This window comes from Arachis stenosperma, chromosome 4 (assembly GCF_014773155.1).
Source record: "Arachis stenosperma cultivar V10309 chromosome 4, arast.V10309.gnm1.PFL2, whole genome shotgun sequence".
Taxonomy (NCBI): domain Eukaryota; kingdom Viridiplantae; phylum Streptophyta; class Magnoliopsida; order Fabales; family Fabaceae; genus Arachis; species Arachis stenosperma.
The window spans coordinates 1,147,794-1,169,186 of NC_080380.1; the positions used below are offsets into that span (position 1 = coordinate 1,147,794).

General features: G+C 24.8%; 1 protein-coding gene across 1 annotated transcript; it reads left to right on the top strand.

Moving 5' to 3' along the window:
• Positions 1 to 4,433: 4,433 nt before the first annotated feature.
• LOC130976493 (subtilisin-like protease SBT5.3) lies at positions 4,434 to 20,417 on the top strand. Its single transcript, XM_057901366.1, has 11 exons — positions 4,434 to 4,535; positions 4,633 to 4,745; positions 5,059 to 5,156; positions 5,265 to 5,429; positions 8,229 to 8,337; positions 15,722 to 16,259; positions 16,938 to 17,032; positions 17,547 to 17,792; positions 18,585 to 18,699; positions 18,783 to 18,996; positions 19,750 to 20,417. Exons 1-11 carry the CDS (start codon positions 4,467 to 4,469, stop codon positions 20,289 to 20,291), a joined length of 2,304 nt encoding a protein of 767 aa, XP_057757349.1. The 5' UTR covers positions 4,434 to 4,466; the 3' UTR covers positions 20,292 to 20,417.
• The last annotated feature ends 976 nt before the right edge of the window (positions 20,418 to 21,393 follow it).

The window sequence follows — 21,393 nt, forward strand, 5'->3', positions numbered from 1 at the left end:
TCAATCATGTGGGGGCAAATGCCCCCATTGAATTTTCATAAAACTTTATGTAGAATACATAAAAGAAATATATTTGCCCCCACTCAAAAAATAAATTTGACCCCATTAAAATTTTTTTGTTGGTTCACACACTTCTCAGTGTATAAAAATGGAAAATAAAAGACACAAAACATAAACATTAATCAATAATAAATATATAAAAACACCAATATGAAGCACATCAATTCAATTTTAGTAAATAAATTTGTTATCATTAAAAGTTGATACACTACAGACAATGTTAAAATAAAATTAGTTTTTATTTGTTAATTTAGTTCTTAACAAATTAAAAAAATTAAATAAATATAATGAAGAGCCAAAATTTGACTCTATTAAATATTTTTTATTATAAAAGATTGAAAATTTATCCATAAAAAATATATTTAGCTTTCTTAATATTAATAAAAAATTAATATCTAAATTATTTAAATATTTAAAAATAATTTTAGATTTTGGTATCTTTATGTAAATAAATATTACTAAAGAATTTTTTTATAAATTTGCCTATACCAAGATTTGTAGCAAAATTTTAAAATCTAATCAATGAAAGACTAGAAAAAAGATTGAAAATAAAACAAAAAAAATGTTGTCTGAAATTAAATGGCTTAGTTTCTAAAATAAAAAAAAAATTACATAGACCTAAAAGAATATTATTTTTTATTATTATTTTTTTTAAATTAGTTTTAGGTTTGTCAGTAACAACATTAGTTGAAAAAACCTCTTTGGCTATAAATATTATAAAAAGCCGATTTTGTATTCATATGAGAGATAAATTTTTAAATGATTATTTAATAACATATATATAAAAAAATTTGATTGTATTGACAATTAAAAGAAAATATAAAACCTATTTAACTTATTATTTTAGTGTTTAAATTTATTTGTTAGATAATTTAAAAATTAATTATATTTTATCATAATAAAATATAATTATAAAAATTATTATTATATTATATATGCATTGTCTTCACTAACAAAATTTTCTGGATCTGTTACTGCATACAAGATAATAATAAAAAAATATCAATTTGTAATCATCTCTGACATTGTCATTAATAACTATAAAGATCAAATACCACTTTATTTTTTGTAGCTCTTAAGCAATTTGTTGATTATTTCTGCTACAACTATTTTTTTATTCTTAAATATTCTGTTATTTCTTTCTAATCTAATATTCCAAATAATAACAAAAAATATAGATTAAAAAATGTATTAGAATTCATGCATTTAAAAATTTTGTGGTGAAGCGGAAGAAAAGAGTTATTTATTTATACATTGTAGTGATGTAAATATTTTGTGGGAAAATGGGTTGAGACTAAGGGTTAATGTGGGTTAATCCAATAAGAATTAGAGAGATGTTTGATGCTTGGTGTAATCAACAAGGAGTTAGTATAGGTACAAGAAGATGAATAAATCTTTATTTTGCTATTATATGGATTACACAAAAAAAAAAAAAAAATTATAGATAATCTTTAAGAATAAAGAAATTTGGTGTGAGAAAACGTAAGAAGAAATATTAAGTCATTGAAAGAAAGAAATGAAAAAAAATATAAACTTGAGAAAATATGAATGATTAGTTCAGATGCACAAAAACTTATAAAGTGACATCAAGAAAAGACTAAAGAAAACTGAAAAAACAATTTTAAAATGAATAAATGAAGAAACCTGATGTAAGAAGTAAATCATTTGGACTTTGGAGTTTCAATCGACAAAGATCAAATAATTTTCTCTTTATTGATAGATACTAGATGGAGAAATTTAGTACAAGACTGATGAAAATAGAATAACTTGATGTAATTAGAAATTGTCTAGTCTTATATAATTGAATTACATTTACAGATATTAGTACAACTATTATCTTTTTAATTATCAAAAAAACAAATTGCACTTTGCAGCTGTAATTTCCGTAAATTGCAATTTGGCCTCTGTGTGTTTTTTGGCTTGGAAGATGTTGCCATTTTGTATTGAGCTGTCAAAATCAACTACTTTTATACTTTTGTCTTTGAATTGAATTAACCCTCGCTCTTGTTTTGCTATTGGATTTATGCATTATTAGGCAACATTGATTTAGATCAACTTTTATGATGTGTAATTTGTGACACAAAAAAAATGTCATGTTTTAGATTGTCGGTTATATTAATGTAATGGAAAAAATTTATGTATTTTTTGTTTAAGTTAGAAGTGAGATTCAAATTCGCAATCTTTAGGGCTGCGTTTGTTTCTGAGAATAGGACAGGACAAGACACCGAAAATAGGATAGGACAAAACATTGATGGACAGAGACATAATATTTTGTGTTCTTATATTCTCTTTGGTGATAAACTATAACAAATTATGAAAATTCAATTTATTCTCATTTTTTTTCATTCAAAAAATTTGAGATGAAAAATATAATAATAAAAAATATAATTATGAAAAATTAACAAGAATAATGAAAGAAAAAATGAAAAATAAGTTGTGTCCCTTGTTAGTGTCTCTGTGTTCTTTTTGTCAGGATAGACACAAAATACACTAATTCAGTGTCTCTGGACACATTGTTTTTGTCCATGTCTTCTCTGTCAAATACGATTTTGTGTCTCTGTAACGCAATCTAAACGATTATGAGAAGGGCTATATCATTTGAAATATAATTCGTCGGCAATTTTTGCATTATTATGCAAACACTAAATGATGCCAACTTATAAAATTGTAACTTTTGTATTGCATATGCCAATATATTATAGTAAAATTACAATTTATAATAGGGAGATAATTACAATTTTTAGGGTGAATTTTTTTACAGATACTCATGAATATTTTTGAAACAAAAATAAAATTTCAAGGACAATTACATTACAATGTTTTCGATTGAGTATAATTTTAAAACTTGAAGCACCAAATTTACTCATGTTATCACCAAACATCAGTTCCAAACTTAATAAAAAACTTCCCACTCTCTCTACATTAATATCCCAATTTTATGTGGGTTTTATTTTTTACCCACAAATAAAACATAAAAATAGCCATATATTATTTCGAAATTTTAAAGATATTTCCATTCAGCATAAGCTAATCTTATTTTTAAAGTAAAAATTTTCTCTTCAATCTTATAATTTCAGATGACACCAAATGAGAATTTAGGATTTAAATTAGAGCTTTTAATTTTTGTTTTTTAAATTCTTTTAATGAAAATATTAAAAACTAATTAAAAAAACTTTTCTTAACTGAGTCGGAGGCTTACTTACCAAATCACACATTCTGTTTGTTACGTCACTGATTTAATCAGTGTTAATTGTCAAGCATATATTTAAAATAAATTAAAATTTTTAAGGATAAAATTGAAGTAAGTAAATTAAACTTTATGAATACTTTTAAAATTTTTTACACATTAAAAAAAAACATATTTTTCTGAGATAAAAAAATGTGAAAAAAATCTTATATGAATATAACATTACACTTTAAAATATCAATTGACATAAAAAAAATTAAAATGATTTATTAAGCTGTGTTTATTTATAGAAATGTAACAATGAGACAAGAACATAGAAATATAAAATCGTGTTTGATAGATGAGACATGAATAAATATATTATGTTTAGAGATATTGAATTAGTGTATTCTGTGTTTATTCTGACATAAAAGACACAGAGACACTATCAAGAGACACAATTTATTTCTTATTTTTTCTTTTATTATTTGTGTTAATTTTTCATAATTATACTTTTTATTATTATATTTTTTAAAAAAATTTTGAATAAAAAAATGAGAATAAATTAAATTTTCATAATTTGTTATACTTTATTACCAAATAGAATATAAGAACACTAAAGTATATGTCTCTGTCTTTTAGGTAGCGTTTGATGGAGAGACAGAGATGGAAAGACTGCGACTGAGAGACAGAGACTAAGAGACAGAGATTGAAATAAATCTCAGTATTCTATTTGATACAAAATGAGAAATAGAAATTGAAATAAGAATGAAACTCTAGTTTAATTTGCACAAAAAGTAAAATTGGAATTAAGTAATTGAAATGAGGGTATTTTAAATATAAAATGTTATTAAAGTTTTAGTTTCATTCTCTAAAAATTTTAGTCTTCCGTATTCCCACTTTTTAGAAGTATTGAAATTTTGGAGACAAAGACAAAAATTTTAGTATCAGTCTCTAAATCAATAAATATGATATTGAGTCATAATCTCTCAGTTTCTGTCTCAATATCACAAAACAAACGTTTTATATCTTATTATTAGTGTCTTATCTTATCACGTTCTTAAACAAATGCAGACTTATTCCATGTGATTATATCCTTATTGTGTGATCGGTCCCTACCGGTCCTTCCTAGCCTCCAACTTTTGTCTAATTTGATTCCGCATTCATATAAATGTTGTTTCAGTTGCGAAGTTTGCAATAATCAAACGCCAAGGATATTTGATTTAATTTCCCAAAGAAAATGAGAGTACCAAGCTCTGTCCTCTGTTATTTCCTTCCACTTCTTCTTGCCTGCTGTGCCGCAAAAAAGGTGATCTGAGTCATTGCAATTCACACACTCTTCACATTTTTTATTTATTTATTTTATTGAACGTTCTCTGATCTCTACTGTTTTATTGTGGTTCTAGTCTTATGTAGTGTACATGGGAGCCCACTCACATGACCCAACACAATTGTCTCCTCTTCATTTCAATCGCGTCTCTCACTCCCACCATCAGTTTCTTCAATCTTTCTTGGAAAGGTATTATAATACGAATTTGAATCTTTTAAATTTTAAATTTTTATTTTATAGGATAAAATGTGATTTTTTATTATTGAATATTTTTTTTTAGTTTATCTATAAAATAAATGGTGAAATATCACATTTTATTTTTTAAAATAAAATTTAAACTTATAATATAATATATATAAAATATGAACCATCAATGAACTATTCTTTTTTTTTATATATTCTTTTGGACTGAATTTATGGATCGTGAGAGTTCTTTATTATTGTCATAGGCTAAAGTAGAAAAATGGTTTAATAATGTTTTTGTTTTCTTCCTTCTATGTAGTTATGATGCAGCCAAAGAATCCATCTTTTACTCTTACACAAGGCACATAAATGGTTTTGCTGCAATCTTGGAAGAAGAAGTAGCAGCTGAGATCGCAAGTAATTGATGAGAACACTATTTTATACATTCTCTTCTGTTTTGACTTTTTTTTTCGTTTTTTTTTTTGTCTCTTTAGTATTAACGATTTTTTTGCGTGGTGGTTGTAGAGCATCCGAAAGTGATATCAGTGTTCGAGAATAGAGAGAGGAAACTACACACGACTCGGTCATGGGAATTCATGGGGCTGGAGCAAAATGGAGAAGTAACATGGAACTCAATATGGAAGAAAGCAAGATATGGTGAAGGTGTTATCATTGGAAACTTGGATACAGGTCAGTAGTGCAGTCAGCGTCTATGAATTAATGGCTTTGATTATTACTATAATTAATTATTAATTATAATAGATAAGTAATAACCTCTTGATCTAGATGGTTGACTCTTACACACAAGCACGACATACACGTAACATGTTTTTTCATTCAGAAGTGTTACAAAATTAGTATATTCCGTGATGATTTGTAGTTATTAATTAATTATTATTAATATTTTTAATAATATAAAATGATATATATTTTTATAATTAAATATTAATTAAATTTTAATAAAAATAGTAGATGTTAAAAGTATATTTTTTTTATTGTCTCTATCTCTTTAATGTATTATTTTCTATCAGTTTATAAATTGTAATGATATTTTTAAGGTTGGATCGGACTGATATTAGATCTGATTTATCGATTTTTTGGTCGAACTGGTCGATTTAATCTGATTTTGATAACTATGGTTAAAATTTTTTTTCATTGTCTCTGTTTTTCTGATGTATTATTTTCTACCAACTTATAAGTTGTAACGATATTTTTTTGGAGTTTTATTTGTTACTTCGAAAAGGTTGATTCAGAAATTTTTTTACTTAATGACATTATTATTCTCTCCAGTAGCTCTAAACTTTTGTTTGTAACTTTTTATGATTTTTTATTTAATTATTTAGATATAATTTTTGCCTAAATAGGGTAAACTATAAAGATAATATTTAAAAATTTATATTGTTAATAAAAATAATCCTAAAACTCAAAAACGATAAATAAGCTCTCAAAATATTAAAAAATATGATAAAAATAATTAAATATTAAATATATATTATTAAAAAAAATTTTAATAATTATATTTTGATATAATATTTTGTAAGTATTAACAACATTTTAAAATATAACAAAAGTATTTAACTATTAAATATATTTGTTTTCAAACAAAAAACTTTAAAAATCGGATGTTGAGTTTTTATAACATGATTTAAAAAAATTAAATAAGATGTTTTTATCTTTAAAATTTGTGATTTTATGCTAAATAGATATTTTTTATTTTTTGATAAATGGCCAATAATATAAAAAAATGAAAAGAAAACCTAAAAATCTACCTTTTATCATTTTCTAAATAATTATTTAAATATTTTCACAAAATTTTGAATCAAATACTTAAACGATTGATCAAAAATAAAATTTATTTTTCACATATAAAAGACTGTATTTTTTGTTCTTTTTATGGTATCTTAAAAGATTTTAAAAATATTTTATCGTTAATAAATTTAGAAGGTATTTTTGTCCAACATGTGATAAGTTGAAGATATTTTTAGGAGTTTATTCGTTGGATTAATATGAATCATTCATGTTACATGACTAATAGTTTTATAGTCAACGTAGAATTAATATAAATAAAATAAATAATGTTATATATTTAAATTTTTTTATAAATTAAATTTAATTAAAATAAATAATAAAACTTAGAATAATATTAGTCATAATTAATTTTTATTATATTAGATTAATTTGGATACATATCTATCTCAGGCACTATTTCTGCACAGGCTATACCTTGAATAACACCATAGTTTCAGAGGGAGAAATTGAGCAAATTTTGTTAATATTTTCTTTTTAGTAGCTGCAATAAATATGAGTAGATAGCTATATAAGGAAATGAGATTGTGATCATTTGTATGCGTAGTTCACTTGTGACATTTTACAGGCTGCATGTGAATTTGGTTGCAGCTGTTTGTGAAAATTATTGAGATATCTAACTAATCACAAATCTTTTGTTGTTTGGGCATGTACGTAGTATGTTGTGTTCTTTAATCTTTATGATAGATTGGTTGATATATACCATCTTAATTTATTTTTGTGACTTTCTAATGAATATGTAAATAATGTTGTTGTCCAAAAAATAATTAGGGTTTGAAAAAGAGACAAAGATTGAAAAATAGAAATTTAAATAAATTTTAGTATTGTGTTTGATGTAAAATGAGAGATTAAGATTAAAATAAGAATGAAACTCTAATTTAATTTGCACAAAAAATAAAATTAAAATGAATTAATTGAAATAGAAGTATTTTAGATATAAAATATTATTAAAATTTCAGTTTCTATTTTCAAAATTTTTTGTTTTTCCATTTTTTAGAGATATTAAAATACTAATATTTTGGAGACAGACACTTAAAATTTTAATATCAGAATCTAAATTTTCAAATACGATATTGAGTGTCAGTCCTTCAATCTCTACTCTAATATTTCAAAACAAACACTATCTAATGACATATACTTTACATTCATAATCTTTTTACGATAATAGCAACTAGTGAGAGGTAACTAGCATATAAAATTGAATATAAAAAAATAATATTTTAAATTTATAAAAAATAAAATAATCTTCTAATAAATTTTTTGTTAAAAATTTAAATTTTAAGCAAATAAAAAAATTAGTATCAAAATCAAATTGATAATTTAAAAAATATAACAATACTTTTCAATAAAAATAACACTTTTAATTTATATCACCTGTCAAAATTTTAATACGTAATAATTTATTTAATGAACAAAAATTAAACATCTTTATTTAAAAACGTAATAAAAACGTTTTATTTAAACGTCTTTGTCGGAATATCCATCTAAACAATTGCTACCTAATGATAGCCATGAAACGAGAACAAAAAATTGGACCATGTTACTAAGCTTTTACACCAAAATTGGATGAGACCCTAATGAATAGAATCTTCTATTCACATTCTCTAGTATTTAATTATTTATATATCTTTATCTTTATTGGTCCACACGCTATTCACTTTTTCCTCTCACTGTGTCTTGTAGGCGTTTGGCCTGAATCTGAGAGCTTTAATGAGAAAGGGTTTGGACCGATTCCATCAAAGTGGAGAGGAATATGTGATCATGGATCTGATCCTACCTTTCACTGCAACAGGTATAATAATATTTCTTCACGAAAGTAGTCGACTTAACATGAAATTAATAGCTGACAGTCGTTAAATAAAAATTTAGTCAAATTATTTAGCAACTTTCAGTTATCAATTTCACGTGAAATTGATTGTACTTGAATTTTCACTGTATTTTTTTATTTTTTATTTATATTGATATTTCTTTTTCTCTTTATTATGCTTTTCTTGTTCCTTTGTTTATTTTTGAAGTTTAAATAAATTTGGCCACTATTCAATCATCAAGTATTTTTTTTTTAAATGTTTCACAAACTTTATTTTTTGTTGTTCAATTCTTTTTAAATACTAGTTGTTTATTGATTCAAAATCTAAAAAAATGTTGGTCCTTTAGTACTGCTAATTTAATTATTTTGTTAGTATTTATAATTTTATTAAATTTATAATTAAATATTTATAATTTTATTAAATTGTAATTAAGATTTTTTATTTTTTTTTCATTTGAGTTCTAATATTATTTTTAATTTTATAATTAGGTTATTTATAATTTTACTAAATTTATAATTATCTATTTATAATATTAATTAATTTATAATTAGGATCTTATATATTTTTGTATTTGAGTTCCAACATTATTTTTAATTTTATAATTAAGTCATTTTTAATTAGTGTAAAAGTGTTAAAATTAATTAAATATTTTTTTTGTAAATTAAAAATATTTATAATTAAAAATCTAATTAAATATTTGCCTGCATGTATTTTTAAAAAATTCTCATTAAGAATCATTCAATGAGCAGCAAGCAATAATTTTTTTTTAATTAAAAAACCAATTACTATTGAACAATTTCTAAGCTTTACTATATATACAATTATACATTACTTCAATATAATTAAATAGTAGTTACAATAATTAAACTTTCATTATGAAAGAGTAGTCTTAGACGAGGAAATAAGTTTAAATGCTACAAGAAATATTTAATAGAAAAATCTATTAATGATGGAGTGGTAACAAACACAAAGATAAACAGCAGGGCGCTAAAAAATACTATACTTTCGTTTCTTTCAAAGAAAGGTGGATACTACAATGAAGATGGCAAAAATATCTTTTTATAAAGATGCTTTGGTTAAAAGTGTGGTTTATTTATTTAGCCACACTTTAAACAAAAACAACACTTTTATAAATATCAAAATCTAACCATACAATCCACCATCCAAGGGTTTAAAAGAAATATATTCACATGAAGACAATTATAAAATCTTTATTGTAGTATCCACCTCAAAGAAATACCAACTTTAAAAGATGGTTTTCACATCAATGATACGATTTGCATGAGATATTTTATCGCCAGAAAGTTATATATATATATATATATATATATATATATATATATATTGAAAATTCACATAAAATTATCTTCATATGAAGAGTTATTAATTGAGATCGATAAATAAAACTTTAGTTAAAAATATTAAATTATTTAATAATTTTTAATTAATAACTTTACATAAAATAATTTTATATGAGTTTTTAATATATATATATATATATATATATATATATATATATACTAATTTAAAAATAATTAAAAAAATAAAAAAATCTTTATATTATTAATCAAATAAGTATAAAGAATTTGTTTGGGTAAATTTTTAAAAAATATTATTTTTAAGCTTTTTTTTTAATTTATAAAAAAATAAAAATAATTTTATGTTCGAATATATCATACAAAAAGATCTTTTATTTATCAATTATGTTTGGATATAAGTATATAAAAATATTTTTGTGTTTATTTATTATGTGAAAAATATCTTTTTTAAAAAAAATTTAAAAGATGTAATTATAGTTTTTCAAAAAAAAATATTTTTTTATTTTTTCTAGTAATATTTTTATTTTTACTATTAAAAATTTATCAAATATATTAAAAAAATTATTAAAAATAAATTTTTTTATCAACTTAATAATATCTAAACAAGTATAAAATACTTAAGAGAGATTAATATAATTTGAGTATAAAACAATGATAATATTTCGGATAATAAAAGTAGACAATAAATAAGATCCTAAATTTAGTTTTGTATTAAGATCCTCATAAAATATTTAAGAAAAAATGAATGATAAATTTAGTTTTGTATGTTTGTTTTTTGGTAGTCACTAAAAGTATCGAATGAATATTTTTTGGTTTGTTTCTTTTAGGGAAATTGTCACAATAGAGTAGTTTAGATTTATATGACCGTGTTTGTCTTAATTATAAGTATTTATTCTAAGATCGCTGCAACTAGCACCTCAATAAAAAAGAACTTTTTTTGTTTGTCGTCATTGCGGCTGAACTAGGGTTTACAATAAAGCGTATAATGAACTAGGATTTACAAACTTAATTTTAGGAATGAAGAATTTGAATCATAATTGCAATGCAACGTTTGAAATAAGATACCAAACCGATGTGTTTTATTATTGTTCAAGAATTATTTTGTCATTCTCACATACGTGAAAACTTAACTGATACATATGCGAATTAACGTATCAATCCATAATTTTTATTAGTGAATTATGCAAAAAATTAAACTAAGAATTAATTTGACTGACAAAAACAAATACTAAAAATTGATGTGTATTAATTTTATTTTTAATTATAATATTCGTTTTTAAAATTTTTAAAGACTAATTTAAATAATTATTTTATAATTTTTTTTAATGGGCATGAGATATTATGAAAGGTGGATTCTATGGTGTAGAAATGAAATTGTTTCTACATGTGTAGAAGGATAGGTGTCAATGTATTAGTAGTTCATATTGATGACTCTTGGATGGAGAAAAATTAATTAGAGTACATAATTGTTGGTTCATTGGATCTACAAAAAAAAAAAGAGTGTGTGACATTGTATTGTGCCATAGAGATAATTTATTAGATTTTTTTATTTTAATAAATTGAATAAATATTTTATTTATTAAAATAAATAATTTAAAAAATTATTACCATGACGAGATATACGTATTTATAAATATAAAAATATATTTTATAAAAATAATTAAAATATTAATAATTTAAATTAGACCAAACTTTTAAATATAGAACATTTCAATTAATGTGGAAGGTGGACGATCTTAACTGTACTACTTCCACTGGCGTTTTTTTATTAGAATTTATACTAAATCAATTCAAATAACAAGGCATATCAATTCAAATAATAACAAAGCGGGATTCGAACCCCCAACACTTGCTTAAGCAAACTAGTGAGCTAACCACTAGACTAAGTTCATTAATTAGTTAGTTAAAACAACCTATTTCTTCTGTTATTTTGAAATTGCTCATCTTTTCTATTATTTGAAACTACTTATCTTTCTTATTATTTGAAATATTCTATTTTAAGAGTTTGATTTAATTTAAATTATTAATATTTTTTATTATTTTCAAAAATTATATTTTTATATTTACAAATACACATATCTCGTTTATAGTAAGGAGATATATGAAAATTAAAAAAATACACATATCTCGATACGAGTAAAATTATCTCGTTTACAGTATAAACAATATAAGAGATGCTGATGTATTTTTCTAATAATTTTTAAAATTATTTATTTCAAAAAATAAAACATTTATTTAATTTATTAAAATAAAAAATTTCCACATATTAGTTGATTTATTGTTAATAAATATGTGTATCACTAATTAAATTAGAATTAAGTCCATTAGATGAAAAAAATTTTGAAAAAAAAATAATATTTTTTTAATATTAACCAAAATATTTTTCATAGAATTTAAAAAAAAAAAGATCTGGAGACTAACTTACTTTCACTTTTAAAATTATTACTATTTAAAACGAAAGAATGTATAATTTAAGTAATAGGTAATTACTATTTTTTACTGTGGTTAACGAATTTTATTTATTTTTATATTTATAGGTCCTAAATATATTACTAATTATTTTTATATTTTTGATATTTTACATGTTTTAATTTATAAATTGAATTGATAATTTACTATTATTAAAGGTATCCCATTTTTCAGAAGAAAATATTTAACTTTAAACAAAAGACTAAATTATAATGATATAAAATATTTTAGACAAAAATAAAATATTTCACACATTAAGGATAAAATTAGAACTTAGTTTAAATATTATGGACCAAAATAATATTTTTTCAATTGTAAATTGTTATTTATCTTCAAATATTTAATAATAGGGTAAAAATATACTTTTGTCCTTAATGTCTTTAATGTTTTCGATTCATTTACAATTGAAAAAATATTTTATTTTTGTCTAAAACATTTTATATCGTTTTAATTTAGTCTTTTGTTCAAAGTTAAATATTTTCTTCTAAAAAATGGATACCTTTAATAATAGTAAATTATCAATTCAATTTATAAATTAAAACATGTAAAATATTAAAAATATAAAAATAATTAGTAATACATTTAGGACATATAATTATAAAAACAAATTAAATTTGTTAACCACGGTAAATGAATAGTAATTACCTATTACTTAAATTATACATTCTTTCGTTTTTAATTGTAATAATTTTAAGAGTGAAAGTAAGTTAGTCTCCAAATCTTTTTCTTTTTTAAATTCTATGAAAAATATTTTGGTTAATATTAAAAAAATATTTTTTTTCAAAATTTTTTTCATCTCATGGACTTAATTCTAATTTAATTAGTGATACACATATTTATTAATAATAAATCAACTAATATGTGGAAATATTTTATTTTAATAAATTAAATAAATGTTTTATTTTCTGAAATAAATAATTTTAAAAATTATTAGAAAAATACATCAGCATCTCTTATCTTGTTTATACTGTAAACGAGATAATTTTACTCGTATCGAGATATGTGTATTTTTTTAATTTTCATATATCTCCTTACTGTAAACGAGATATGTGTATTTGTAAATTTAAAAATATAATTTTTGAAAATAATAAAAAATATTAATAATTTAAATTAAATCAAACTCTTAAAATAGAATATTTCAAATAATAAGAGAGATACGCAGTTTCAAATAATAGAAAAGATGAGTAATTTTAAAATAACAGAAGAAATAAGCAGTTTTAACTAACTAATTAATGAACTTAGTCTAGTGGTTAGCTCACTAGTTTGCTTAAGCAAGTGTTGGAAGTTCGAATCCCGCCTTGTTATTATTTGAATTGATCCGCCTTGTTATTATTTGAATTGATTTAGTATAAATTCTAATAAAAAACGCCAGTGGATGAAAGTAGTACGGTTAAGATCGTCCACTTTCCACATTAATTGAAATTAATATTTTTAAGAGTTTGGTCTAATTTAAATTATTAATATTTTATTATTTTTATAAAATATATTTTTATATTTATAAATACATATATCTCGTCTACATGGTAATAATTTTTTAAATTATTTATTTTAATAAATAAAATATTTATTCAATTTATTAAAATAAAAAAAAACCTAATAAATTATCTCTATGGCACAAATATAATGTCACACACTCTTTTTTTTTTTTGTGGGTCCAATGAATCAACAATTGTCTACTCTAATTAATTTTTCTCCATCTAAGAGCCATTAATATGAACTACTAATACATTGACACATATCCTTCTACACATGTAGAAATAATTTTATTTCTACACCATAGAATTCACCATTATGAAAAGGCGATAGTTTTTTGACATCGTAGACTTTGTGCTGCCTATAAAAAAAGGTGTAGCATCCACTCCACTAAAAGGGAAAGCTTATAGGTAACAGTATATTCTAAGTATTTTATCAGTTATTATCACCAATTCTTAATAGCTAATTTTCCAAACAGGTAGTGTGCGACGCTTTATTCTCGGGGAATAAAGAAAACGAAACATCATAAAGCTTTCAAGCGATGATGCAAGGCTTAAATAAGTTAATTTTTTTATTATTATTTAACAATGAAGGGAAACGAGAAACTAAAAAGGTTTGGATAGCTAAAATCTTGATGCAGTTAGGCAGAATATTTTAATTCTATGTATTTTACAAATAGTGTGATAAATTAAATAATTGATGCTAAAAATTTACCACACTTTATAAGAGTTATGTTATAAAATTAAATGAGAGAAGACAATATTAATAATTATATCTCTAATAAAATGATAATTTATAAATATATTTACGGTGATTTATCTAAATTATATTTAAAAAAATAGTCAATTATTGACTCAAGAAACAAGAATTTTATTTGAATAATTAAAAAAGATTTAATGTAAAATTAATAATTACCATTAAATAAAAAATAATAATTTTACTTTTTTTATAATGTCAGTCTAATTTATATTATATATATACATGAATTTATTAAAAAATAATAATAACATTGTTAAAAGAGAAATACTAGAATAGAGGTCATCAAAAGTTATTATTTTTGTGTATTGTTTAACTATTAACTCAATTTTTTTAGTTTAGTAATCTAACAACATATTTTATTCTAATTGATGACAAAAAATAATAAATTTTAATAGTCTTCTAATATTACTCTAATTATAATAGCAGCGACAATATCCATTTTCTAAACGTCTTTATTAGGTAGATCATAAAAAATATAAACAACTGGCTAGAAATTTGGCCCAATAAAATTAAAGAAAATACTCCACTCAAATTATTCAACCAAAAAACCCCATTCAATAATTTAAAAATTTAATTGTTCGCATACTTAATAAATAAAGGATTATACTATGTATACACCAAAATTAACCACCAAATCAGTCACCAGTATAAAATATATATTAAAATACAAATACACATTAAAAATAAATTAAATCATACATATATTTATACATAAATATATTAGTGACTAATTTTAATATATAAATAACATTTTTAATAAATTAAATATCCAACATATATTAATTATATTTAACTAAATTCATTCAATAAAATAACCATTCATCTACTAATGAAAAGTTGATAGTACTAAGATTATTAACTCAACAAATTTTATCACAACTCCCTCACATTTAATTATGAAAAAGTCTAAGGACCAGCAACTTTTGTATTTTCTGATCAGTATTTAACCATCAAAAGAAAAGTGAGTGATTTCTCATAATTGGATATAATCTCACACCATTCAAAACACTGTTAATGATCAATTGATGGTTACAAAATACTAAAGTTGCTAACCCCCTATCATTACTCTTTAAATTACTGAGAGCTAGCTATTACTCATTACTTCGAATTTAGATTCTCTAAAGTTTGAATTTCATTTTAGAGAGTAAAGTGTGATCTTCTACCCTTGAATAGTTTTTCTTTTATATTTATTTTTGGTCCCACCTATAAAATTAATAGTAAGAGATCACACTTTACTCTCTTTAAAGTAAAATTCAAACTTTAAAGAATCCAAATCTCGTTGCTTCATATCTAGTTGTGATAATTCACTATTAAACTCACAAATATGTAATTTGGCACATGAATTCAGGAAGTTGATCGGGGCAAGGTACTTCAGCAAAGGATTTCTTTCACTTGCAGGAAAAGTGAATGGGTCAACGGAAGAGGACTTTGAGTCACCAAGAGACATCGAAGGGCATGGGTCCCACACCCTCTCAACAGCTGCGGGCAACATGGTTGCCGGAGTCAGTGTCTTTGGCCATGGCTATGGCACCGCCAAGGGCGGCTCGCCCAAGGCACGTGTGGCGACATACAAGGTTTGCTTCGCCGGCGGCGGCTGCTCCGATGCGGATATGATGGCGGCCTTCGACATGGCCATCCACGACGGCGTGGACGTGTTGTCGGTGTCCATTGGTGGCCCTCCTTCTGCATATTTCAATGACAGTATTTCCATTGGGTCCTTCCATGCCGCCATGAATGGCATTGTGGTTGTTTGCTCCGCTGGCAATAGTGGCCCTTTTGATGCTTCTGTTGTGAACCTTGCGCCTTGGCATATCACCGTTGCTGCCAGCACCATGGATAGGGCGTTCGCTAGTTATGTTGTTCTCGGCAACAATATCACCATTAAGGTTTCTCTTTAAATTTAATTATTCCTCATTATCAATTTATTTAGAGTCCGTTTGAAAAATTTCAAATTATCTAAGGTTTTTAGGCATTAATTTTACGTGAAGTCAACTGTACTCTTTATTTTTTCTTTAAGTGAAAACTCAAGTGAAGTCAACTTCACTTGATGTTGATATTTGAGAGTCATTAGATGAAAATTTAATCAAATCAGTCAAATTATCTAATGATTCTCAGGTATCAACTTCTGGTAAAGTCGAATGCACCTGAATTTTCACCTTTAGCTTATGAAAATAGTAATATAAAATTATGGACATTTAACAAAATGATCCAATTTAAGTGAAATCAAGATATTTTAGAATGGATAATATCTTTTTTTTGTTATAAAATATTTAAAAAATATTAAAAATTACTTTTTTATTATCAATTAATTATTAATATTTAAAAATATAAAATAAAATATATTATTAAATTATTATACTAAAAAAATTAGATTAAATGAATTGAATTAATGACTAATTAACTGTAACATTTCTCATCCATTTTATTAGCGTCATGATCCTTTCGTATTTGTGGTTTACTCTAAATTTGAACTGAGAAGGGTAGCATCTCATGGGATGTTCACATAGTTTATGTTGTGTGAGTAAATACAATGTCAAAATAAACTTGTATGGTTTCATTTGTAGGGTGAAAGTTTATCTGCTTCAAAAATGGCGCACAAGTTCTACCCAATCATTAAAGCTGTAGATGCTAAATTGGCTAGCGCAAAAGTTATAAATGCGTAAGTATCAAAGAGTGATCAATGTGATTATTGTTGTTTTTCTGAGTCAAATCAGCATTAGAATTTTACTTAAGCATAAAACTAGACTTGGAAAATAATAGATTTAATTATTCTCTTCGTCTTTATATTTTTATTAAATTTATAATTAAATTTTATATTTTTTAATTTAATTTTTATATTATTTTTTTATTTTATTATTAGATTATTTTTATATTAAAAATATTAAATTAATAGAATTTTTTTAACGTTAGATTTTTAGTTATAGATATATTTAATTTATAAAAAAATATTTAGTTAATTTTAATATTTTTTTTACATTAAAATAAACCTAATTACAAAATTAAAAATAATATAAAAATATAAAAATTAATTACAAATTTAATAAAATTATAAAGAATAATAAATTAACCAAACTTTTTCAAATAATATAATTTTTAGGTGTACCCAACTAACAAAAAGAGTTTTATAAAGACTTGGACTCAATTTACAACAATGATCCAATTGAATTATGCAGTGTGTTGTGTCTGAATGGAACACTAGACCCGAAGAAGGTGAAGGGAAAGATTGTGTTGTGCCTCCGGGGATCAAGTTCAAGAGCCGAGAAGGGAGAGGAAGCTCTTCTAGCAGGTGCCGTGGGAATGGTTCTTGCAAATGATAAGATCGATGGGAATGAAATATTAGCCGATCCTCACCTCCTTCCTGCCTCTCATGTCAATTTCACTGATGGTCTCACTATATTTGATTACATCAACTCCACCAAGTAAGTTATCTAGCATTTTCATCTTAAAGTATACAAAAAAAAAAAAAAATTTAATCTTTTATCTTAAAGACAAATAAATAATACAAAAGCATCATTTACTTTTTATAATACGAGACATTTAGATTTCTTTTTGGTTGATATATAAAATGGACATAGATATAAAGACATAGACATTAAAGATATAAATATAAAATATTTGTGTCTATGTATTATGTCTGGTAAAAATAATAAACAAAATACACAAATATTTGAAAAAGACTAAATTATCCTTCGTTCAAAAAAAGTTTGAAAAGATAAGAGGACAAATTTTAAAAATTTAAAAATTAAATAAGAATAAAAGGGTAAAAAATTAATGTTTCATAAATTGTGTCTCAATGTTTTACCAAATTAGAAATACACAAATTTAGTGTCCATCCGTGTTCTCCCGTATTTTTCAAAAATCTGTGTCTCATCAAACCAAATAGCAGACATGTGTTACTGTGTGCATGTCTCATTGAGACAAAGACATCAATCAAACGCTACCTAAATCATTTCGAATGACTTATTTATTTTTATATATTTTAAACAAAATAACTTAAATATCTCGTATTATAAAAAGTGATAAACTTTTTTTTTTACTTCGATTAATTAAAAATTCATATATTTCGAATTAAAAAGTCTAAAATTTCTGTCATTTTCTCAAATATATAAGAACTTTTTTATCTATGCATCTGTGTCTATTTCTACAACTATATATCCCATGTATTTAGTAGAATCATGGATCAAATTTAACTGCTTGAAGTTTATTGCTAGGTTCCCAATGGCTTATATTACATATCCAAAGACTTTGTTACATACTAAGCCAGCTCCTTTCATGGCTTCATTCTCATCAAAAGGGCCTAATATCCTTGTACCAGAGATCCTAAAGGTGTAATATTTTGCTTAATTGATGAATGTTTCTTCCAAATTTGTTGCCAAATATCTAAACACTTTTTGGTTTCAATTTTTCAGCCTGATATCACTGCACCAGGTGTGTCAGTTATAGCAGCATACACAGAAGCCCAAGGGCCAACCAATGAGAAGTTTGACAAGCGTAGGATTCCATATAACTCACTCTCAGGCACATCAATGTCTTGTCCTCACATTTCAGGCATCGTCGGATTGTTGAAAACCATGTATCCTTCTTGGAGTCCGGCGGCTATTAAGTCTGCAATCATGACCACTGGTGAGAAAATCTCAATTTTGTCTCGCTTAAGAGTACATGTTAAGATTACAAATAGAAAAAATCTTTATTGAGTAATGCTAGGTAGACAACAAAAATCGTTAGAACTTGTCTTTTTAACATTCATTAATTGTCGTAACAAATAACGAATGCTAAATAAGGCAAGTTATAGCTGTTTTTGACTGATTTTTTTTATTACCAAACATTTCCGTAATTGAAAATATAAAGTAGAAATTCAGGTGCAATTAATTTAATAAGAAGTTGATAGTTGAGAGTCGTTAGATGATAATTTAGTCAAACTTATTAAATCATTTAACGATTTTCAGCTATCAACTTGACTTATGAAGTTAACTGTATTTGAATTTCCACTAAAATTCAAGTTTCAATAGATTTATTTTGTATTTATTAAATAAAAATATTTAAATCTATTACCTAAATTATTTTTATTAGTTTAATATTGATAATAATTAATTATAGTAAGAGCACATAAGAATACATAAGATTTTTTACTTTTTTATTTTTCATTCATTGAAAATTATCAAAATGATAAGAATCAATTTCTCTCTCTCAACTTTCATTCTTTCTCTCTCTTTTCTGATTCGTGAAACCATTAACATCACAACTTGAATAGTTTAGAATACGAGATTTTCTTTCAAAATCGTTCTACTAATAATAAACTTATGTTAACTAAACCCTTTTGCTTAAACCATTTGCATTTGTGTTCGCAAGTACTGATTTTGCTGTGCTACTTTTCAGCCACAACACTGGATAATGAGGCAGAGCCACTGCTAAATGCTGCTAATCGCAAGGCAACACCATTTAGTTATGGGGCAGGGCATGTTGACCCCAACAGCGCAATGGATCCTGGCCTTGTTTATGACACAACAATCGATGATTACCTCAACTTCTTATGTGGTTTAGGCTACCACGAAAAACAACTTTCCATGTTTACAGAAGGTCATCATTATAAATGTGCAACAAATTTCAGTATCCTCAACCTCAACTATCCTTCAATCACAGTTCCAGAATTCCCTGGCTCACTCACACTCACAAGAACCCTCAAAAATGTTGGTGCTCCGGCTACATACATTGCTCAAGTTCAAAACCCAAGAGGGATCACTGTTTCTGTCAAGCCTAACATACTCGAGTTCAAAGAGGTTGGTGAAGAAAAGATGTTTGAAGTAACCCTGAAGGGGAGGCAAGGAGAAGCAAGAAATAATCATTTCAAATTTGGAAGACTGATTTGGTCAGATGGCAACCATTTTGTGAAAAGTCCAATTGTCGTCAAGTCTAATTGATTTGGTGCTTGCAAATTGTACCATACAGCTTCCAAATTTGTGCTTTAGAAAGTTTTCATGTACTGTTGTTGATGGAAAAATAATGATTGCATGAGAGAATAAAAATGTGAACCAAATAGACTTGTAGCTTGGTTGGTATTTCTTGCGATTATCGTTAGCTTCTTAATATCAAATTCTCAATTTTGGAAAAATAGCATTTGCTCATCTAGCAAGTTCTCGATTTGAAGAAAAAGTGGTATGCTTGGAAGCAAGAATTTCGCGATGGGATGCTCCAAAAACATGACCGATTGTGCATCAAATAATCATAACTAAACCTACAATTAGAGGAAAAGTGGTTCATGGAGACAACAATAATGAAGGAAAGATTGTCTCTATTGGTATAGTCACTAAAGCCGTGTTTAGACGGTGTCTTTTAGACACAAAAATAGAAACACAAATACACAATAATACATAAAAATAAAATATGTGTTAGAATAACTTTTTGGTTTATTATTTGAACTTATATAAGATGTCAAAAGGTGTTATAAAAAAATTGATTTTTTTATAGAAAAGATTTCTATGGAGTAAGGAGAATTGAAGGAATGGTATGACTTTAGTTAAATGAAAAGTGGTGTAGACTCCTAAAAGGTTAGGTGGATTGGGAGTCAATGATACTATGATTCGCAACACAACTCTTCTATTTAAGTGGTGGACTCTTCTATTTAAGTGGTGGTGGCGCTTCTTTAAGGAAGAGTGTTTGTTGTGGAATAAAGTGTTGTACTCATGTAATAACCTGAATCCAAGTGAACTTCTATCCACCAAAAAACTACCTGTTAGGGAATCCGTGAAAGGATATTTGTCTATTACAATTCACGAATCAACAAGTTAGATAGAAGTTGATTACTGGATTGTTTATAAAAGCGGTAATGGGAGAGGAACTAGATCCTAGGAGGATATTTGGCTTATTGGAGGTTCTTTGAAAGATAATTTTTCAAGATTTTTCTCGGTTTCAAACTAAAGAGGATCAGTGATACGAGATTGTGTATTTTAGAATGGGTTTGAGTGGATATGAAACTTCCAATGGAGGTGAGATCTGCTCCAATGAGAGTTGGATCTAGTGAAC

Excerpts from the sequence above, each read along its gene's own strand:
- LOC130976493 (XM_057901366.1), top strand. The coding sequence starts at position 4,467 with ATGAGAGTACCAAGCTCTGTCCTCTGTTATTTCCTTCCACTTCTTCTT. Across the intron at positions 4,746-5,058 it reads CTTCAATCTTTCTTGGAAAG|TTATGATGCAGCCAAAGAAT; the intron begins GTATTATAATAC and ends CCTTCTATGTAG. Across the intron at positions 5,430-8,228 it reads CATTGGAAACTTGGATACAG|GCGTTTGGCCTGAATCTGAG; the intron begins GTCAGTAGTGCA and ends TGTGTCTTGTAG.